This window comes from Heterodontus francisci, chromosome 8 (genome assembly GCF_036365525.1).
Source record: "Heterodontus francisci isolate sHetFra1 chromosome 8, sHetFra1.hap1, whole genome shotgun sequence".
Lineage (NCBI taxonomy): Eukaryota > Metazoa > Chordata > Chondrichthyes > Heterodontiformes > Heterodontidae > Heterodontus > Heterodontus francisci.
Window position 1 is genome coordinate 79,702,582 of NC_090378.1, and position 22,329 is coordinate 79,724,910.

General features: G+C 44.3%; 1 protein-coding gene across 3 annotated transcripts in view; it reads left to right on the top strand.

Moving 5' to 3' along the window:
* LOC137372936 (sterol O-acyltransferase 1-like) overlaps positions 1–22,329 on the top strand; it is a 107,767-nt gene that overhangs the window by 23,120 nt on the left and 62,318 nt on the right. For all 3 annotated transcript variants that reach the window (XR_010975530.1, XM_068037448.1, XM_068037447.1), the window contains exon 3: positions 21,939–21,997. Coding sequence is in view for 2 of the 3 variants with exons in the window: in XM_068037448.1 (XP_067893549.1) it covers positions 21,939–21,997 (59 nt within the window). In the remaining variant the exon portion in view is untranslated. The remainder of the gene's footprint in view (positions 1–21,938; positions 21,998–22,329) is intronic.

Here is a 22,329-nt window from a genome sequence, read left to right on the forward strand (position 1 = left end):
GTTTGATCAGGTAGATCAGGAAAAACATTCCACCAGTTGGTGAGCTGTTAATTGTAGCATAAAAGGAATTGTGTTTTACACCCCCCCCCCCCCCCCACCCAACCCAAAACGACCCTGGCCAAGGATTTGTGTGCGTCTGGGTGATCGAGACCAAGATCTCTCGATCTGTCAGCTTGTTCCAAGCCTTTCGTGACTAGTGGACGTGCTGGTTTTCATTGACCGTTGATGCAGAAAAACATTCTAAACTCAGATTTTAGTTTGTTTTAATGGTGTCCTTGTGAAAGGAGCCACTTGTCAGAAATAGACATTATTTTGTGGCAAATGTCTCTTATTGGTTCAAACAAGATAGTACAATGGTCTAAATTGAGAGAAACCTTTTGTTGGGGGTGCTGTTGGAACATGAGATGCCCTACCAGAAACTAATGGAATCAGAATTCATAGTAACTTTTAAAAAGGAAGGGTCGTGGGACCTGGTGACTAGCTCTTTTTAAGATCTGACACAGGTGCATTGGCTTGATTTGGTCTCTTTCTGTGCTGTAAAAATTATGCTTTCAGGACTACTATGGGGGGTGGGGGGGGGTGTGCGGAAGGAGACTTTCTTAAGCAAGTCCTCATTCAGGTCTTTTTATTAAAAAGAAAGTAACTTGGTGCAGAAGTAAGAAATTATTTTGTATTTGTCAGCATATTTTCAATGCAGTTTTTGGAGTATACTTGTTTATGTGGTTCGTGCTCATGTCCTCCTTGGAATTGGATGAAAAGAGTGATTGAGCCAACTGAGCAGAAATCAACACAGTTGAAATGACTGGATCACAGTTCAAGCTGTGTCACTATGTACAGAGGGAACTTTAGTTCCCTTATGATGTCAGTCCTATTTCAATAAAAACACGAAAGCAGGTAATGATAGCAAGCTATCTCAAGTATTCTGTTTATATTAGAATTGTAGAGATGAACTGTTACATATAGCTCCTTTTGTAAGGGATACCCATGTCCAGAAATCCAGTCTGAACAAACTGCAAGCTACAGTTGATTGTGGTCATGGGCCTTGGAGGATAACAATGCAATTTTGGCATTTCTGGTTTGTACAGACCTACAGAAACTCAACTGGACTGGTAACATAAATACCATGGCTACTAAAGTAGGTTGGAGGGTGGGTATTCTGTAGCAGGTGGCTCATCTGTCGTCTCAGATCATCATCTTTACCTTCAAGGCAGCAGTGTGACTGCATACACTCTTCTTCCCTGGATGAGTGCAGCTGCAGCAACACTGAAGTGCGACCACATCCAGGATGAAATAGTCTTTTTGATCACCCCATCCATCAACTTAAACATCTTTCTGCACCACCAGCAGAACGTGGCTGCAATGTATACTATCTACAAGTGTTGCCAAGGCTTCTTAGGCAGCATGTCAGAAACCTGTGACCTCCATCACCTAGAAGGGCAAAGGTAGCAGATGCATGGGGATACCATCATTTGCATGTTGACCTCAGAGTCACACTATCTGAACTTGGTCATATATCATCATTCCTTCATTATCCTTGTGTCAAAATCCTGGAATTCCCTACCATACAGTCTTGTCTCGGTATCTTTAGCACATGTTCGGGATGGAAGGTCCACCACCATCATCTCAAGGGCAATGAAGGATAGACTTGCTGGTCTTGCTTGTTGTGCCAATATTCCAAGAATCAATCAAAAAAAACTGGCAAATTCCATGGCCAGATGATTATTTTTGTACTCAGAACTTTGAAATTACATGATCAATTTCAAAGCTCTATAGCACCCTCAGTACATTACGGAGCTAGTTCAAGCACAAGCATTTTTGCAATAATACCGTCATCCAAGTTCTACTTAGCTCTGGAATTCTGTTAATGAATGTTAGGTAATGTTCCAGTAAGCCAAAATCTTTCCAATGAATCAAATAAATGCATATCTGGATGGGTTATAGTTCCAAATGTGCAGAATGCTTCAGAAGCTGTTTCATGGTGAAATTTATATCTGAAGTATGTTCGCTGATGAGGTGGAATCTAGAGTTATGCATCCTGAGGGGCATCACAACTGAATCCTTTCTATTCTCTGGCCATGGCTCAGTGGTAACACTCTTGCCCCTCTCAGTCATAAGATTGAGAGTTCCAGCTTTATTTCCAGAGACTTTGAGCGTGTCATGTAGGCTGAAGCTTAACTGCAGTACTTCAGCTGAGTTGTTAAGCTGAGGGAATGTCTGTGCTGCTAAGGAGGGTGTTTAACAACTGTTGGCAGTACGCTGAGGAGCAGAGTAATTCTCTGGCCAACATTTAAACACTTAACCTTCTTCGCTCAGCACCAAAAAACAGATCATCTATTCCTTGATCTCATTGCTGTTTGTGAATTGACTGCTGAGTTTTTCTGCATTACAAAAGTTAAGTTTTTTTTCTTTGACTGCAAGTGGGATTTGCAGCAAATGTGCAAGACCCTATATAAAAGAGAGTTCTTTTGTTGTCCATGTTTCTTCGTTCCCCGGGGCACGAGAGTACTTCCAGCAGAAGGCACTGGAAAGCAATCAAGGGGAGGAACTCTTCTTTTACTCCATACTCTGTTTCTGTCTGCTGTACAAGTAACTAGGTTAGAGCAATGAATTTCAATGAAAAGTGGAACTCTGATTGCTTTAGGGAGCAACTGAAACCGTAATACCTGACAAGATATTTGCGGTCGTTCGGAATTTGCAACAGTGACGGAGAGTGGCAACTCTTAATTTGTGTTCTTGCCTTCTCACAACTGAAGTTAAATTATGCACACTGACCAGAAATTGAAACAGTGATCTTCTGGTCTATGATTGTTACTCACCACTTTAACTCGCTGAGCAATTTTGGCATGTCCAGAAGTCAGGTTTTAATAAGTTTGAGTCTTTATTTCCCCCCCTCCACCGCCCCAATATCTTGCCAACAAAAATTTTCCTCAGTCAATCGTGTTGTGTCCCCTCCCTGCTGCTGCAATACGTCATCCTACCAGGTCATGTGAAATTGACCAGTTTATAAGAAAAATTACATTGAATTCAATGTACTATGCTACTGTTGTATCTTTGAATTATGAACTGTAATATTACATTGGCATCATAATGCAACTTTAGCTTTGCTCTTGTGCTCTGGGAGCAAAATTGGAACTCCATTGTCTTACAAGCTTGCAATGGGTTGCAACCCAAATTTTCTGTTTGTTGTAGATAAGGGAAAAGCACAAACAAGGTGAACACCTGAGTGTTTTATGTTGCAATTTGGGTCCCAATCTTCATTTGATTGAAGTCACATAATCTGAAGTTAAATATTTTCCTTGTGATTTTGGTGCCAAATTCCCATTCAAAAATAGTAAGTTTATTTTGCAAGATAGACTGTTCATTAAATTTTGAAATGAGGCTTTTGTTTTTATTTCCAAAATATACTTTATTCATAAAAATCTGATTTTAAAAAAAAAACTACATGACAAAACAGTTCTAAACAGCACCAAGTCAAAAATTACAAACAGTGCAAAGGTCAGTTTCCTTCAATACAATCCTGAGTTGCCTCACAACCCTTCCATTTCATTTCTCATACCATATACATTTTTACATTTTACAGCAAACGAAAATTTTCCCGTTATAGTTCGAGAGGTTTCCCATGGATCCAGCCCCTCCGTTCAGCTTGGTGGGGGGACCTCACACAGTGGTCTTTCCCCATTGAGCCTTTGCTGCGGCTGCCCCAAGCTTTAGTGGGTCCCTCAGCACGTACTCCTGGACCTTGGAATGTGCCAGTCTGCAACTTTCGGTCGTGGACAACACTCTGCGCTGGAAGACCATCAAGTTTCGGGCAGACCAAAGGACGTCTTTCACCGAATTGATAGTCCTCCAGCAGCAGTTGATGTTTATCTCGGTGTGCGTCCCTGGGAACAGCCCGTAGAGCACGGACTGCTTTGTTAGAGCTGCTTGGGATGAACCTCGATTTAAAAACCACTGCATCTCTTTCCACACCTGCTTTGCAAAGACACATTCCAGGAGGAGGTGGGCAACCGTCTCTTCTCCACCACATCCACCGTGACGGCATTGTGCAGAGGGGGTGAGACTTCGGGCGTGCAGGAAGGATCTGACGGGGAGGGCTCTTCTCACCACCAGCCAAGCTACATCTTGGTGCTTGTTTGAAAGTTCTAGTGATGAGGGATTCCGCCAAATGACTTTGGCGGTCTGCTTGGGGAACCATCTGACAGGATCCACCATCTCCTTTTCCCTTAGGGCCTTGAGTATGTTCCGTGCAGACCCCCACTGCCTGATGGATCGGTGGTCAAAGGTGTTTTTCCGCAGAAACTGCTCCACGAAGGATAGGTGGTACGGCACAGTCCAACTGGACGGAGCGTTCTGCGGCAATGTGACCAGGCCCATCCTTCGCAACACCGGGGACAGATAGAACCTCAGCACGTAGTGACGCTTGGAGTTTGCGTACTGGAGGTCTACACACAGCTTGATGCAGCCACACACGAAAGTAGTCATCAGGATGAGGGCGCCGTTGGGTACATTTTTCCCGCCCTTATCCAGAGGTTTGAACATCGTGTCCCTCTGGACCCGGTCCATTTTGGATCCCCAGATGAAGCGGAAAATGGCTTGGGTGACCGCCACAGCGCAGGAGTGGGGTATGGGACAGACCTGTGTCACGTACAGCAACAACGTGAGCACCTCGCACCTGATGACCAGGTTCTTACCCACAGTGAAGAGAGATCGCTGCCCCCATATGCTCAGCTTGTGTTGTACCTTGGCTACTTGCTGCTCCCAGATTTTGGTGCATGCCCCGGCCCTTCCGAACCTAATCCCCAGGACCTTCAGGTAGTCTGACCTGACGGTGAAGGGGACAAAGGATCGGTCAGCCCAGTTCCCAAAGAACATGACCTCGCTCTTGCAGTGGGTAACATTGGCTCCCGAGGCCAGTTCAAACTGGTTGCAGATGCTCATCAGTCTGCGCACAGACAGCGGAACTGAACAGAAGACGGCGACGTCATCCATGTACAGGGAGGTTTTAACCTGAGTGCCTCCACTGCCTGGGATGGTCACCCCTCTTGTGCTCGCATCCTTCCTAATAGACTCAGCAAAGGGTTCAATACAGCAAACAAACAAGACCGGGGACAGAGGACAGCCCTGTCTGACTCAGATTGGATCGGGAAACTTTCCGATTCCCACCCATTGATTGAGACTGCGCTACTGATATTTGTGTAGAGCAGTTTGATCCAATTGCAGATTCCCTCCCCAAACCCCATTTTGAAAAGCACGTCCATCATGTAGGTGTGTGATATCCTGTCAAAAGCCTTCTCCTGGTCCAGGCTGATGAGGCAGGTGTCCACCCTCCTGTCCCGTACATAAGTGATCGTATCCCTGAGTAGCGCGTGACTATCAGAGATGTTCCTGCCGGGTACAGTACAGGTCTGATCAGGGTGGTTCACCAACTCCAGAGCAGACTTGACTCGACTGGCGATGACTTTGGACAGAATCTTGTAGTCAACATTAAGCAGTGAGATGAGCCACCAATTTCTGCCCTCTCCTCCTTCTGCTTGTAGATGAGGGTGATGATGCTTTTCCTCATGGATTCTGACATTTCGCTGGCCAGGAGCATACTCTCCTTTACTTCCAGCGAGTCCGGGCCGACCCAGTCCCACAGGGCCGAGTGCAACTCGACCGGTAAGCCATCGCTTCCGGGAGTTTTACTCGTCTCGAAGGAGTCGACGGCCTTTGTCAGCTCGTCCGGAGTCAGCGGCTTGTCCAGTCTCTCCCTCATGTCATCTAAGACCTCTGTCATAGATGACAGGAAGGACTGGGAGGCTCTGCTGTCTGTGGGCTTCATGTCATACAGCCCAGCATAAAAGGATTTGCTGATCTTTAGTATGTCGCACTGCGAAGACATTACAGAGCCATCCTCTTCCTTCAGGCTGCTGATAACAGAGCTCTCTCTGTGTACCTTTTAGAAGAAGTAACGCGAGCACGTCTCATCCTGCTCAATGGAGCGGACTCTGGACCGGAAGATGATCTTGGAGGCCTCCGTGGCAAAGAGCGAGGCCTGCTGGCTCTTCACCTCTTGGAGGTCCTCCTTGACCTCGACCCCCATTGACTGCAACCGGAGCAGATTTTGCATACTTTTCTGGAGTCGGGACATTTCCCTCTGTCTCTCTCTCGCCCTCTGAACACCTTTGTGAATGAAGAACCTCTTGATCTCCTTGATTGCTTCCCACCAGTGAACAGGAGACTCAGAGGGTTTCACGGTCCTCCAACCTTTTGTACTCCCTTTTGAGTTCCTCAACGTTCTCTGGGGTTGAGCTTCCATGTCCCCCTGCCAACCCGCTGGCCGTCCTGTAAGTGACGGTCAGCCAGTAAGAGGCAGTGGTCAGAGAAGAACACCAGCTTGGCGTCGGTGGATCTGACCATGGCAGCACGGGACGCAAACAGGAAGTCAATCCTGGAACGGGCAGACCCGTCCGATCTTGACCATGTGTATCTATGCTGCGCTCCGTCTGCAGGTTTGCTGAAGATGTCGTGCAGTTTGGCATCTTTTACTGTTTCCATTAGGAATCTGGACGTAGCGTCCAGTTTGCTGTCGTCTCTGCCAGATCGTCCAGCTGCATCAATGATGCAGTTGAAGTCGCTGCCTACGATGACCTGCCTGGACATCGCCAGCAGCAGTGGGAGCTGCTGGAAGACGGTCAGCCGCTTGCTGCATTGAACTGGGGCGTACACGTTGATTAACCATAGCAGAGCATTGTTGTGCATTACATCTGCTACGAGGAGGCGGCCACCCACCACCTCCTTAACTTCGGAGATGGTGAAGTTATCTGCCCGCAGCAGAATACCCAGGTCGGAGGAACAGCAATCATTACCCCCTGACCAGATCGATGGCCCGTGGGACCACCATCGTGACCACTGCCTGCAGGTGCTGAAGTGTGGTATTCCACACTCCTGCAGAAACGGTAGGTCGGCTTTGACCTTGGCGAGGTAATCCAAGGTTGAAACACATCGTGTAGTGGATTTAATGCGACACACATTAATTGAAGCAATCCTTATACCCATTTTTAAAAAAGTTATTTGTTGCTTCCCATACCATTTGTCCTTGCTTGTCCCAGTCCTTCGGGATGTTCCTGCATACCCATCGTGTGCATCAGCTGTTTCACGTTCGTTGGGCTCAGAAACCCCTCCTGGTTTACCGTTTTGGATACTGTTGGGGATGGCCTATCAGGGGAAAACAGCAGCAGCCAGAGCAGTGGCACCACGGTTGGCACTGTTGAAGGAGGGACAAAGCTCAGAAGAGCATTAGTTATAGGGGACTCTATAATCAGGGGCACAGATAGGCACTTCTGTGGACGTGAAAGAGACTCCAGGATGGTATGTTGCCTCCCTGGTGCCAGGGTCAAGGATGTCTCTGAACGGACAGGGGGCATTCTGAAGGGGGAGGGTGAACAGCCAGAGGTTGTGGTACACATCGATATCAATGACATAGGCAGGAAGAGTGACGAGGTCCTGCAGAGGAAGTTAGGTAGAAAGTTAAAAGACTGGACCTCTAGGGTTGTAATCTCGGGATTACTTCCCGTGCCATGTGGGGCGGCACAGTGGCGCAGTGGTTAGCACCGCAGCCTCACAGCTCCAGTGACCCGGGTTCAATTCTGGGTACTGCCTGTGTGGAGTTTGCAAGTTCTCCCTGTCTTTGCGTGGGTTTTCTCCGGGTGCTCCGGTTTCCTCCCACAAGCCAAAAGACTTGCAGGTTGGTAGGTAAATTGGCCATTATAAATTGCCCCTAGTATAGGTAGGTGGTAGGGAAATATAGGGACAGGTGGGGATGTGGTAGGAATATGGAATTAGTGTAGGATTAGTATAAGTGGGTGGTTGATGGTCGGCACAGACTCGGTGGGCAGAAGGGCCTGTTTCAGTGCTGTATCTCTAAACTAAACATGTGCCAGTGAGGCTAGAAATAGGAGGATAGTGCAGCTAAACACGTGGCTGAACAGCTGGTGTAGAAGTGGGGGTTTCAGATATCTGGATCATTGGGATCTCTTCAGGGACGGGTGGGACCTGTACAAGAAGGACGGGTTGCATCTAAACTGGAGGGGCACAAATATCCTGGCTGCGAGGTTTGCTAGTGTCACTCGGGAGGGTTTAAACTAGTGTGGCAGGGGGGTGGGAACCAGAGCAGTCGGACAGCAAGTGAAATACATGAGGGGGAACTCGTAAATAAGGCCAGTAAGACTGAGGAAGAGCAGGCAGGGAGATGTTGCGGAGCACAGCAGGAGTGGTAGTCTGAAGTGCATTTGTTTCAATGTGAGAAGTATAACCGGTAAGGCAGATGAACTTAGAGCTTGGATTAGTACTTGGAACTGTGATGTTATTGCTATTACAGAGACTTAGTTGAGGGAAGGGCAGGATTGGCAGCTAAATGTTCCAGGATTTAGAAGCTTCAGGTGGGATAGAGGGGGATGTAAAAGGGGTGGGGTTATTGCATTACTGGTTAAGGAGAATATCACAGCTGTACTGCGGGAGGACACCTCGGAGGGGTTGTGCAGCGAGGCAATATGGGTGGAGCTCAGGAATAGGAAGGGCCCAGTCACGATGTTGGGGGTTTACTACAGGCCTCCCAACAGCCAGCGGGAGGTAGAGGAGCAGATAGGTAGACAGATTTTGGAAAGATGTAAAGGTAACAGGGTTGTAGTGGTGGGTGATTTTAACTTCCCCTATATTGACTGGGACTCATTTAGTGCTAGGGGCTTGGATGAGGCAGAATTTGTGAGGAGCATCCAGGAGGGCTTCTTGAAACAATACGTAGATAGTCCAACTCGGGATGGGGCCATACTGGACCTGGTATTGGGGAATGAGCCCGGCCAGGTGGTCGAAGTTTCAGTAGGGGATCATTTCGGGGACAGTGACCATAATTCCGTAAGTTATAAGGTACTTGTGGATAATGATGAGTAGTGCTCGGGTGAAGGTGCTAAATTGGGGGAAGGCTAATTATAACAATGTTAGGCAGGACGGCTGTTTGAGGGTAAATCAACATCTGACGTGGGAGTCTTTCAAACGTCAGTTGATTAGAACCCAGGACCAGCATCTTCCTGTGAGGAAGAAGGATAAGTTTGGCAAGTTTCAGGAACCTTGGATAACGCGGGATATTGTGAGCCTCGTCAAAAAGAAAAAGGAAGCATTCATAAGGGCTGGAAGGCTAGGAACAGACTAATCCCTTGAGGATTATAAAGACAGTAGGAAGGAACTTAAGCAAGGGGTCAGGAAAAGTCATTGGCAAACAGGATTAAGGAAAATCCCAAGGCTTTTTATACATATATAAAGAGCAAGAGGGTAACTAGGGAAAGGGTTGGCCCACTCAAGGACAGAGAAGGGAATCTACGTGTGGAGCCAGAGGAAATGGGTAAGGTACTAAATGAGTACTTTGCATCAGTATTTACCAAAGAGAAGGACTTGGTGGATGATGAGCCTAGGGAAGGGAGTGTAGTTGGGTGTCTTGCAAAGCATTAAGGTAGATAAGTCCCCAGGGCCTGATGGGATCTACCCCAGAATACTGAGGGAGGCAAGGGAAGAAATTGCTGGGGCCTTGACAGAAATCTTTGCATCCTCATTGGCTACAGGTGAGGTCCCAGAGGACTGGAGAATAGCCAATGTTGTTCCTTTGTTTAAGAAGGGTAACAAGGATAATCCAGGAAATTATAGGCTGGTGAGCTTTACGTCAGTGGTCGGGAAATTATTAGAGAGGATTCTTCGGTACAGGATTTACTCCCATTTGGAAACAAACGAACTTATTAGCGAGAGGCAGCATGGTTTTTTGTAGGGGAGGTCATGTCTCACTAATTTGATTGAGTTTTTTGAGGAAGTGACGAAGATGATTGATGAAGGAAGGGCAGTGGATGTTATCTATATGGACTTCAGTAAAGCCTTTGACAAGGTCCCTCATGGCAGACTGGTACAAAAGGTGAAGTCACACGGGATCAGAGGTGAGCTGGCAAGATGGATACAGAACTGGCTCGGTCATAGAAGACAGAGGGTAGCAGTGGAAGGGTGCTTTTCTGAATGGAGGGATGTGACTAGTGGTGTTCTGCAGGGATCAGTGCTGGGACCGTTGCTGTTTGTAGTATATGTAAATGATTTGGAGGAAAATGTAGCTGGTCTAATTTGTGTCGTCCGCAAACATACTAAGGTTGGTGGAGTTGCGGATAGTGTTGAGGATTGTCAGAGGATACAGCAGGATATAGATTGGTTGGAGACTTGGGCGGAGAAATGGCAGATGGAGTTTAATCCGGAGAAATGTGAGGTAATGCATTTTGGAAGGTCTAATGCAGGTGGGAAGTATACAGTAAATGGCAGAACCCTTAGGAGTATTGACAGGCAGAGAGATCTGGGTGTACATGTCCACAGATCACTGAAAGAGGCAACGCAGGTGGATAAGTTAGTCAAGAAGGATACAGCATTCTTGCCTTCATCGGTCGGGGCATAGAGTATAAAAATTGGCTAGTCATGTTGCAGCTGCACAGAACCTTAGTTAGGCCACACTTAGAATATTGCGTGCAATTCTGGTCGCCACACTACCAGAAGGATGTGGAGGCTTTGGAGAGGGTACAGAAGAGGTTTACCAGAATGTTGCCTGGTCTGGAGGGCATTAGCTATGAGGAGAGGTTGGATAAACTCCAATTTTCACTGGAGCGATGGAGGTGGAGGGGCGACATAATAGAGGTTTACAAAGTTATAAGTGGCATGGACAGGGTGGATAGTCAGAAGCTTTTTCCCAGGGTGGAAGAGTCAGTTACTAGGGGACATAGGTTTAAGGTGAGAGGGGCAAAGTTTAGAGGGGATGTGCGAGGCAAGTTCTTTACACCGAGGGTGGTGAGTGCCTGGAACTTGCTGCTGGGGGAGGTGGTGGAAGCAGATACGATAGCGACATTTAAGAGGCATCTTGACAAATACATGAATAGGATGGGAATAGAGGGATACGGTCGCTGGAAGTGCAGAAGGTTTTAGTTTAGGCAGGCATCAAGATTGGCGCTGGCTTGGAGGGCCGAGTGGCCTGTTCCTGTGCTGTACTGTTCTTTGTTTTTCATACAGGGTTTGTTCTGCTGGGGTGACATCGGGGGAGTCTTGTAGGCAGCAAGGATTCGGTTGTCCTCTGCTGTTCCCCTCTGTTCCTCCTCGAAAACATCACAGCTCCCGGCTTCCTGGAGCTGAGGTGCGGCAGACGTGTCTTTGCTCTTGGTGTTCCGGAGCTGGGATGTGCTGGCCTTGTCGCTACGTGTGGCGCTTTGGGGTTGGGGCACGCCGGGCCCATCACCGCTTCCAGTGCCTGGGGACTGGGGGGCTTTATCTTCCAGCTCCTTTTGAGTTCTGTTGCTTCTTTTGAAGGGGCCGTCGTTCCAGCACTTCCTCGTCCAGTGAAGAGGAGCTGCTGTAGCCTGTTTCAGACAGTAGCCTCCTCTTGCCACTGGTGTGGGTGGTGGCCTGTTCCGCTTTTGGAGGTTTTTTTTTTTGTGGTTTTCATATGTACCACTTGCCACTGACCTGTTTGTCCATCTGCTGTCTCCTGCTCCATTGATTCTGTCTGTGGAGGAGGGGTTTCCGGGCGCAGGAAAGGTGCTGGGTCGCTGGTTTCAGCTGCCTCCCCTTTCTTCTCCTTCTCAGGTATACTTTCCTCGCTGCGGAGAAGGTTACTTATCTCCTTTCCAGCACCAGACGCCTTCGTCGTACCTTCTCCCGGCCTTTCCTTGGACCTTTCCACCTGAGCATAAGTGAGGCAGCGTTTGGGGCAGGTTTTGTCGAGGTGGCCTGCCGCACTGCACAAGTTGCAACACTTAGTCTGCTTACAGTCCTTGGTCTGATGGCCTTCCTCCAGGCTTTTGTCGGAAATTCTATACTAAGCACTGGTTAGTGGTACTGTGGAACACTGCACTATGCTGGCACTGAAACGCTTGCGTATCTTTAAGGATGTGCTGACCACCATCACTGGTCTTATCTGCTTCGATTTTTAAGGGGGAGATCATGATGCAGTGGTAATGTCACTGAGCTAGAAATCCCGAGGACCAGGACATGGGTTCAAATCCCACCACGGCAGCTGGTGGATTTTAAATTCAACTAATTAATCAAGTCAAGTAATTAAGAAAATGTGGAATTGAAAGCTAGTCTCAGTTTTATGGCATCATTACTATCTCCTGGTTCACTAATGTCCTTTAGGGAAGGAAATCTGCTGTCCTTACCTGGTCTGGCCTACATGTGACTCCAGACCCACAGCAATGTAGTTAACTGCCCTCTGAAATGACTTAGCAAGCCACTCAGTTTTCAAGGGCACTAAGGGATGGGCGACAAATGTTGGCCTTGCCAGCGATGCCCAAATCCCAAGAAAGAATTTTAAAAATTTCTGGACACTCCATTATCGGAAATATAGGATTTATTAGAATAATTGTGTGAATTATGATAGGCTCAAATTAGAATCTTTTTTTATTGGGGTAATGTAGTAGAAATTTTCAAGTTAAGTTTCAAGATGGTACACTCAGATTGTTTTCACCAATTGAAACTGGAAGAATGAAGGGAGAAGTTAAAATTTTTAAATTAAATGCTTTACTGCAGACAGACTAATGGTGGAAACTATAACCATTTAAAAGAGGATTAAATAAATATTTGAATAGGAAAATTAGGGTTAGAGTAGATAATTCAAGACCAAGGGTTGAAAGGCAGTATCCTTTAAGAATTTCTATGATGCCACGTTTACAATGTGTGGCAGTATAATGACCTACCTGAAAAATGCTATTTCTTGCTTCTGGCTGTATAATTGTGAAATGCTTTTGAATGACTTGTACACTCAAAGTTTATTACTTGATGGAGCATTCATAACCACTCAAAGAAACCTTGTTAAGCTTGGATAGTTGGGGTTGGAAGTTTGCATATCCCCTGCTTTTGGGAGTCTCTCATTCAGCCATCTGTTCTGTATCAGTCACTTTTAAATGAGAGGAGTACAGCTGATGGCAACAGTGCAATTCTCCTTCTGGTTGTATTTGGTGTAAAATAAATATGACATTGGGGAAATCACAAATTTGGGTCTACAATCTGTTGCTTTAAGATGTGCCTGTTAAAGGAAAGTGAATAGGGGAAGCTGATTCCACAGCACAGGCCATGAGACGAGATCCCAAGGCCCAGTGTGAAAAGGGAGAATTGGGTATGCAGAGTGCTCTCCCAAATGTAATAAACATCTGTCTACTTTTTAACCAGGTGTTAGAAGGTACACAGTAAACATGTGGATGGGTGATTTGCTTTTTATGTCCCCCATTAGAAAGCACTGGAACCTTATTTTGTGATTGACCTTGTAGCTTGTTCTACATCATGGTGTTTGAACAAATTCGTTCGAACAGTTCCATATTTTGCGGAGGAGGCATGTTGAACAGATTGCATACAATTGCACCAAACAAAAAGCAAAGTTTTAATTTAAGGTACAGTTTTATTCTCTGGGTGTTTTTTGTTGATATTCACCAGTTAAGCAGTGATGGTTATGTCAAAATCTTCTAAAATGCTGTTTTGTGTTAACTGGATGACTGCAGGTTACAGAGATACTAATTGTTAAGCTTGTTCCCAAAGACGGTCAAAAGGAGAGGTTTACCAATTGTTTAACTTTCACAAGATAGATGCAGATGGCTCTTTAGCCCATTTGAGCTTGTCCTCAGAATAACAGCACTGCACTGCCGTCTTTGGAGGACAGCATCCAGCAGTTTCTTTTTAAAAACAGTCCTGTGCCTTAGCCACTTTTCCTTGAAAATGGTTCCAAGTGTTTTATTTTATACTATATGCAAGTTAGTGTTTGGCAAAACCAACCAACAACCATGTCTGAAGTGAAGACAAAACGCTGGAAATACCCAGCGGTTCTGGCAGCATTTTCTGTTTTTTTTTTAGTTTCCTAGCATTTGTAGTACTTTGCTCTTGTGGACCATCAAGTCTCCTTGATGCGCTTGAGATCAAAATTTAGAAATTCATATTGTGCTTTTTATGTCCTCTTTGCCCCAAAACATTTAAGAGCTAATTTATTACTTTTGAAGTTTTGTCACTGGTACAGAGAATTTTTGAGGTGATTCAATTCTGTGAATCCACCTCCACTGGAAGACAGATCTGACTTAATTGTTTTCAGTGGGAAGTCAATACATCATTTTCTTCGCACAGTGTTGTCAAATAGAAATTGCTGACTAACCACAGGAGTGGCTACGGTGACACTGTTTTAGACATATTCAGTGATCTTGGTAGAACACGACTTAACACATAATGCAGATAATTTTATTTTGTAAGTATATTAACATTGCCTGTAATCAATGCAAAAGTTGCACACTTCCCTCTTTCACCAAAGTTTGGAATTCTTGCATGAATTCATCAGACTCAGCATATCTAGTTCAGCATCTAGCATTTTGTCCAGTTCAAGCATTAGAGTCAGAGAGATACAGCACCGAAACAGGCCCTTCGGTCCACCGAGTCTGTGCTGACCATCAACGACCCATTTATACTAATCCTAAATTAATCCCATTTTTCCCTCTCTCATACCCACCTTCCCTCAATTCTCCTACCATCTACCGACACTCGGGGCAATTTTTTACAATGGCCAATTTACCTATCAACCCGCAAGTCTTTGGCATGTGGGAGGAAACCGGAGCACCCGGAGGAAACCCATGCGGTCACAGGGAGAACTTGCAAATTCCGCACAGACAGTACCCAGAAACGAACCCGGGTCGCTGGAGCTGTGAGGTTGCAGTGCTTGCCACTGTGCTGCCCTTTTGTGTACTTTGACTTCATCACCGTGGTTGCTAAGAATGTTCACTTGCACAAGACACGTCAGATTTGTCTAGCTGTCTGTTGAGCGCACAGTTGGATGCTGCTTGCCATTTGCCATGACATGTTCTGTTGGGGAGACAGTGGCGTCGTTGAAATGCCACTGAAGTAGTAATCCAGAGGACCAGACTCATGCCCTGGGGGCAGCTGGTGGAGTTTGCATTTAATTGATGAATTTAATTCCTACAGAATTGAAAGCTAGTCACAGTAATGGTGCAATGAAACTAACATCTATTGTTGCAAAAACCCATCTGGTTCACTCATTTCCTTTTTAGGGAAGGTAATCTGCAATCCTTGTCTCATCTGGCCATCATGTGACTTCACACCCACGGCCATGTGGTTGACTCTTAACTGCTCTCTAAAATGGCCTTGCAAGCCACTCAGCTGTCCAGGGCAATTAGGGATGGGCAACAACTGGGCCTTGCCAGTGATGCCCCCTATCCTTTGAAAGAATTAAAAAAAAAAGCTGCTAGTTCTGGTTGGAGTTGGCTTTCCTCTGTTGGCCTAGAGCAGTTATTTCAATTGGTTGGCCTGACTACAATAACCGCTTCCATCTTTGTAGTGTTGCTGGTGTTTTCCATGGTGCTCAAATCTGGCATTTTCCCCAATGGTAGACATTTTAGCAGATAGCCAATTAACCGTAACCAAGGAGGTAAAGTGCACACAATTTTGAAGAATAAGAATCTCACATTCTGCTTTTACCTTAAAAATGTTAGCCAACAACAGCACAAACAAGTTGAAGCACGCATGTATTCTTCTTTGGCCTCCTTATCTCGAGAGACAATGGATAAGCGCCTGGAGGTGGTCAGTGGTTTGTGAAGCAGTGCCTGGAGTGGCTATAAAGGCCAATTCTAGAATGACCGGCTCTTCCATAGGTGCTGCAGAGAAATTTGTTTGTCAGGGCTGTTACACAGTTGGCTCTCCCCTTTCGCCTCTGTCTTTTTTTCCTGCCAACTACTAAGTCTCTTCGACTCGCCACACTTCAGCCCCGTCTTTATGGCTGCCCGCCAGCTCTGGGGAACGTTGGCAACTGACTCCCACGACTTGTGATCAATGTCACAGGATTTCATGTCGCGTTTGCAGACGTCTTTAAAGAGGAGACATGGACGGCTGGTGGGTCTGATACCAGTGGCGAGCTCGCTGTACAATGTGTCTTTGGGGATCCTGCCATCTTCCATGCGGCTCACATGTATAACGTTTTGTGAATGAGTATTGAGATGCCTGGTGACTCTCTCTCTCTCATTACATCAGAGTAATAAATTTTTTAAAAAGAGTCACATCTGCATTTCCAGTCAGCCTCATGGCTAGTGGCTAATTTATTGGACAACATTACCTTGACATAAGTGGTATTTGGTACTCAGACATAATCCTTGCTCTTTACCTCTACCTTTGCCCCCAGTAAGCAATGCATTTTCAATTTTTAACAGGATGCAGTCTGCCATTTGTTCTTCAGTTTTAAAATGGGGCTTTTATGTTTTAGGTTGGACATTGAAGTGCATTAAGTATTCTGATTTCTTGATCTTGTATTTAAAGAGCACACAGACTGGTTGCCATTTTGACCAGTGGACTTGTGCAGAGCATTAATATGTTGTTGAGATGCCAGTAGGGAGGCAATAAATACTTTTTTGTGTGACAGAAAAGATCAGGCTGGCTGCTTTGTGAACAATGACTGGGATACATGCACCGCGAGAACAGAATATCAAAAAACAATGCTTAAAACAACTAAAATGTACTTTATGCTGAACAATGAGAGGGTTGTAATAAAAACAAGAAATGCTGGCACCACTCAGTAGGTCTGGTAGCATCTGTGGAAAGAGAAGCAGAGTTAACGTTTCGGGTCATTGACCCTTCCGAAGAAGGGTCACTGACCCGAAACGTTAACTCTGCTTCTCTTTCCACAGATGCTGCCAGACCTGCTGGGTGGTTCCAGCATTTCTTCTTTTTATTTCAGATTTCCAGCAGCCGCAGTATTTTGCTTTTATTTTAATGAGGGTTGTCCCTTTTTAGGTATCCAAGGACTTGTTTGCTCCAATCGGGTATGTTTAGTTTTTCGAAAAAATGTTTTGTGCAGCATTAATTCAGTCCAGGTGGGTGTAACAATTCCATAATATGGCATTAGTAAAAGGGCAGGTGCATTTGTGTAAATTTTGAGTAGTTGAATTATTAACAATGGGTGGTTGTGTCACAGTTAATATTGTTGGTGTAGTTATTTCAATTGAGAAGCATAACAGTGTCAATTGGGTGTGACTGGTGCTTAGTTTTACAGGAGCCTGCATTTCCAGTTTTGCTTTTGATAGTTTGTGTTCCACTCTCATCAGTGGGGATAGAATTCCCCAGAGTTGGGGTGGTGGGGTTGGATAACATGACTGTGTGGCTTTAACTTGGCCAACATCAAACCTAAATTTTCTAAGAAAAGCAGCAGGAAGAACTGGTTTTCCCAGTCAGTCGCCTTAGTAAACCTATAATAGTTTTGGGCAGTCCTGAACTCTGTGGAACCATGGCTCAGCATGTGTCTTGTGCTCTCCTTTGATTATGCCACTTCTTTGAATTTGGACTGTGCAAACGAGTTTACAAGTTTTCAGCGTCATAAGTTTGTTCACTTGAGAACACAAAACCCACGCAAAGGCTGTGGTCTTCTAGCAGTTGCAGTAGTCCTGATGAAGCTATGGCATTATTTCCCATATATCTTGGGTTCCTAACATATCTGCAGTAATTGTTGTGTATGTGGTCAGCAGAAAGGTCAATGAATGAAGCCATCGGTAGTTGTATACAAAACAATAATTGAGTTTCCCACCTCCCCCCCCCCCCCTCCTTTTCTCTAGTGTGAGGTTCATAAGATATATCTTAACAGGATAGCTGTGAAGAGCACAAGGAAACTGGTGTTTGACTTTTAACCCCATCTCACTCTCTGCTCCCACAGAAGTGACCAAGTTGAATTGGTTTGCAATGCTGGTGTATTGCTGTAGTGTGAAGCTTTTCAATCCTTGGGCACCTGTCAAATCTAGTTATGACAAATGGTTGTCGCAGGTTGATGTATTGATGGTAGCCTGTACATCTGATCATTTGGAGTGCATTGGTCCCTGTTACTTAAATTTTGTCATTGCTTTCCCTTCCCTGCCCTAGCAAAATAATTGACGAAATTTAATTAACGGGGACCAATGCAGTCCAAATGATCGGATGTACAGGCTACCATCAATACATCAGCCTGCGACAACCATTTGTCATAACTAGATTTGACAGGTGCACGATGATTGAAAAGCTTCACACTACAGCAATACACCAGCATTGCAAACCAATTCAACTTGGTCACTTCTGTGGGAGCAGAGAGTGAGATGGGGTTAAAAGTCAAACACCACAGTTTCCTTGTGCTCTTCACAGCTATCCTGTTAAGATATATCTTATGAACCTCGCACTATAGAAAAAGGGGGGGGGGGGAACTCAATTATTGTTTTGTATACAACTACCAATGGCTTCATTCTTTGACTTTTCTGCTGACCACATACACAACAATTACTGCAGATATGTTAGGAACCTAAGATATATGGGAAATAGTGCCATAGCTTCATCAGGACTGCTGGAAGTCCACAGCCTTTGCGTGGGTTTTGTGTTCTCGAGTGAACAAACTTATGACGCTGAAAACTTGTAAATTCGTTTGCACAGTCCAAATTCAAAGATGTGGCATAATCAAAGGATAACACAAGACACATGCAAAGCCATGGTCCCACAGAGTTCAGAACTGCCCAAAACTATGCATTATAGGTTTACTAAGACTATTGACTGGGAGAAAAACAGTTTTTCCTGCTGCTTTTCTTAGAAAATTTAGGTTTGATAGCTAAGTTAAAGCCACACATCAGTCAAGTTATCCAACCCCACCACCCCGACTCTGGGGAATTTTTATCCCCACTGATGAGAGTGGGGATAAAACACAAATTATTGAGCAAAACTGAAAATGCACTTCAAACAGCTGATGGTTAGTTGAAAATGAATCATCTTTTTGGATTTTGTCTGGGAGTTGCACACTATTGAATTAGTTGGAAATTTAAAAATGAAAATTATGGGAATCTAATTGACAATATAGCCTTTGTGTTTAGTCAAACTTCAGTTTTATTTTAGTTTTTTCTCAACAGTAGCTAATACAAGAAAAAGTGAGCTTGAACCAAAAACAGATTTTCTCGTCATCCTTTACTTGTGCTGGGAAAAGTTAAGATTGCAGGTGGCATCTAACTTAAGATGATCTGGTATTGGTTTGGCATTAGTTGAGAGCAGAATTGAAAGTCACTGAGGTCAACACTGGAAGAGCAAAAATGCCTTTCATTTATTCGATTATCATTTCAGCCATGCTGTGCTGTGACTTGTTTATGTATGTCCTTGGACAGCAGTATTAGAAGGCTGTTTAAGCTCAGCGGGCATTGTAGCCAGTGCCCATCTGGTGTCCTCAATGCACTTGTGGAGCAGGAAGAGCGTCGTCTAATGCTCAAGAATGCAAAAGCAACCTCTTTCTGAAACGTTAACTTGGCTGTGCCACATAGATGCTGACTGACTTGATGAGTTTTTTGCAGTATTCTCAATTTTTACCTTTTCTTTCCACCCTCCTTTTCTGCCAGCCCCAGAGCATGCATTCGCTGCCAATTACAGTTCCTCTCTTATACCCCAACTAAAATGGGCTTACTCCACACTGGTCAGAAATTAAATGTGGGACCTTCTGGTCTGTTTGGCTTACTAAAAGAAATGTTGAAACCTGATGCCAGTGATGTGCAGTGATTGCATTTTAAAGGAATCATCATGCCCTAATTTACTCTTCATTCACTTGGTGCAGCAAATGCATGCGTGCAGGATTTTGGAGGATGAACTTTAAATAGGGATTCAATTTAATTTGACAGTGCTGGGGAATTCTGCATAAGAATTAATTAGTGGTACTTAAGCATAGAACTTATTTTAAATGACAGAGAGCTCATGAGCGAGAGAAATGCCAATTTAAATCAAGTCAGCATCTGAAAGGTGGCATCTAACTTTTATGATCTGGTATTGTTTTGGCATTAGTTGAGATAGCAGAATTGAAAGTCACTGAGGCCAACAATGGAAAAGCAGAAATGCCTTTAATCATTATTCAAGTATCATTACAGCCATGTTAATTTACTTCTCTCTAGCTCAGTATCTCAACAATGAATTTCCATAAATATTACTGAATCCATAGTGCAAAGCAACAAATATTGATGTATAAGGGACTTTGAAGTGAAGTTTACTCTTGAAAGCTCAATTCAATGTGAGGGGAGGCAAATGGTATAGGCGCATTTAAGGGGAATAGAAGCACAAAGGAATATAAGAATATATTTAAGTTTGAAGGGTGGGGGAAGGCTTGTGTGGACCATGAACAATAGCATGGACATTTTGGGCAGAATGGCCTGTTCTGTGAACACTACACATGTAAATTGATCGTGATTCATAAAATTAAAACCGAGCAGAGTACTCAATTTGATTGAGCTTTACAGTATGCACATAAATGATTGGGGCATGGCCCACTTAAATATTTTTATTTTAGAACATTAATACCAAGTTTTATTTTGAGAACAAAATTGAAAACTGTAGCATTTCAGACTTAATCAAACTTGTTAGCCCCCATGGTCTTTCCCTCAAAGGAGTTCTGAATTTCTCTTAATTTAACTTTTTTGTTGTAATTATAGGGAAGCTTTTGTCTGAATGAGTTGCACCAGAGAATTTCTTCTGTAGGCGCCAAGTAGGACCTTTATGGGCTAGTATGTAACTTGGAATAAAGACCATGTAATTAACTCAACTAAGAAATTGCTTCTTTCTACATGTATCATGTCCTCCCTACCCTGCCCTGACATAAACTTAATTTGAGATGGTATAATACATGTAAAATGTATTTTATTGCTGAGCATTTAACGTCATTGTTCAGGCTTTGCAAGTCCTAAGTGAATAATTTTTAGAGAAATTACATGTGCTCCTTTTTGTTAATTTTGTGCACTTTGGATGGCATTAAATTCAAAGCGGTTTCCTTTTTCATATGCATGCTGCAGAAATGTTAACTGAAGGTTCCCATAGCAACTGTACTGCCACCAATACACAAGATTTACAGACAAATCAAGATGGTCACTGACATTTCCTCTTTAGCAGGTTCCTGAGTTTATAATGTCCCAACGTACCTAATCATCTGCAGCTAATGTTTCATTAATCTTTTTTTAATCCTTGTGGACAAAATTCATGGGAAAGCTATAGAGGAACAAATTTGCAAAGAAATTACAATTATAGAGTAGTTGTTTGGTAGTACAGAACTTAAGTATTGCTGAAAATAGACATGTTAAAGCTTTTCGTCTTGCATTCATCAGGACAATTTGCAAGAATACCAATGTAAGAGAAAGCAGCAACTTCATACTGTATGAGAAGAGAGTGCTGACTGGTTGGCAAGTGGACTCTGGTAGAGGCGTTGTCATGGAGAATGCACCAGTTTATGGTGACTGACAGTTAACTGCCAAGCTTTATTTGAAAATTAAACCAGGCAGCTTGACTCTGGTCAAGGTGTTGCCCTGAGGAAAGAATCAGCAAAAGGCTGTCACTTATTTTATTTAGCTGGAACAGGCGCAATGTGTGCACATGTTCTTTCTGTCAGCAAAGAACAGGGCCCTGTGTATTAATGTATGTAGCTTCCAATGTGCGCAAACACGCCACACTGCAAGCCCTACTGGCAATCTTAAATTGGTTGTCAGCGTAATTCATAGCACACTGTGGATTATTTAGCAAATGTTTTCCAATCGTGGGATAACATCTAATGCTGGACACTGTATTCTGAGTTTTGCAAGCATGGGCTGGTTAGGTACAGCCTGTATCTTGGCCGTTGCGAACACTGGAAGGGACATTTTGCTTGATACGATCCACCAGTCTTTGGGGTGTGCGGCCTATATACCTAGCATCTCGCTGGCATTGAAATTCATATATCGCATTACTCATTTGTGTGATAGGCAGGATGTCTTAGCAACAAGTGTGGTGTTCACTGCTAACCAGATGCTGCCGTCAAGCCAAAAAGACGTCCAGCATTAGATGCGATTCTGCGATTGGACAACATTGGTGAAAATCATTATGTTTGAGTTTAAATAGCCTTTGTTTCCTTGCAGGAAGAATAGATGCTGAACATGTGATCAGTAAAAAGATGCAGTTCAAGCAAAAGGCTGAGGTAAGGTTTCCAAAACGTCATTGAAAATTATTTCCACCATGGTTGACTTTTAACTTTTTCGCCTTGTAACCAGGATAATCTGATGCACATATTCATCTTTTTGCTAAACCAGAAAGTGCTGGAAATACTCAGCAGGTTAGCCAGTATCTATGGAGAGAGAAGCAGAGTTAACGTCCCGTGAATGAATTAAAAAAAAGTCTGTGACCTTGACATTAACTCCACACTTAAATTATCTGTAGGTAGTTGTAAAAAAAAAAAATGCCTTGGATTTCAAGGGTCACCCTGTTTGTAAACCCAGTTTGACATAAAATTGGACTTAATCTCTCTACTAT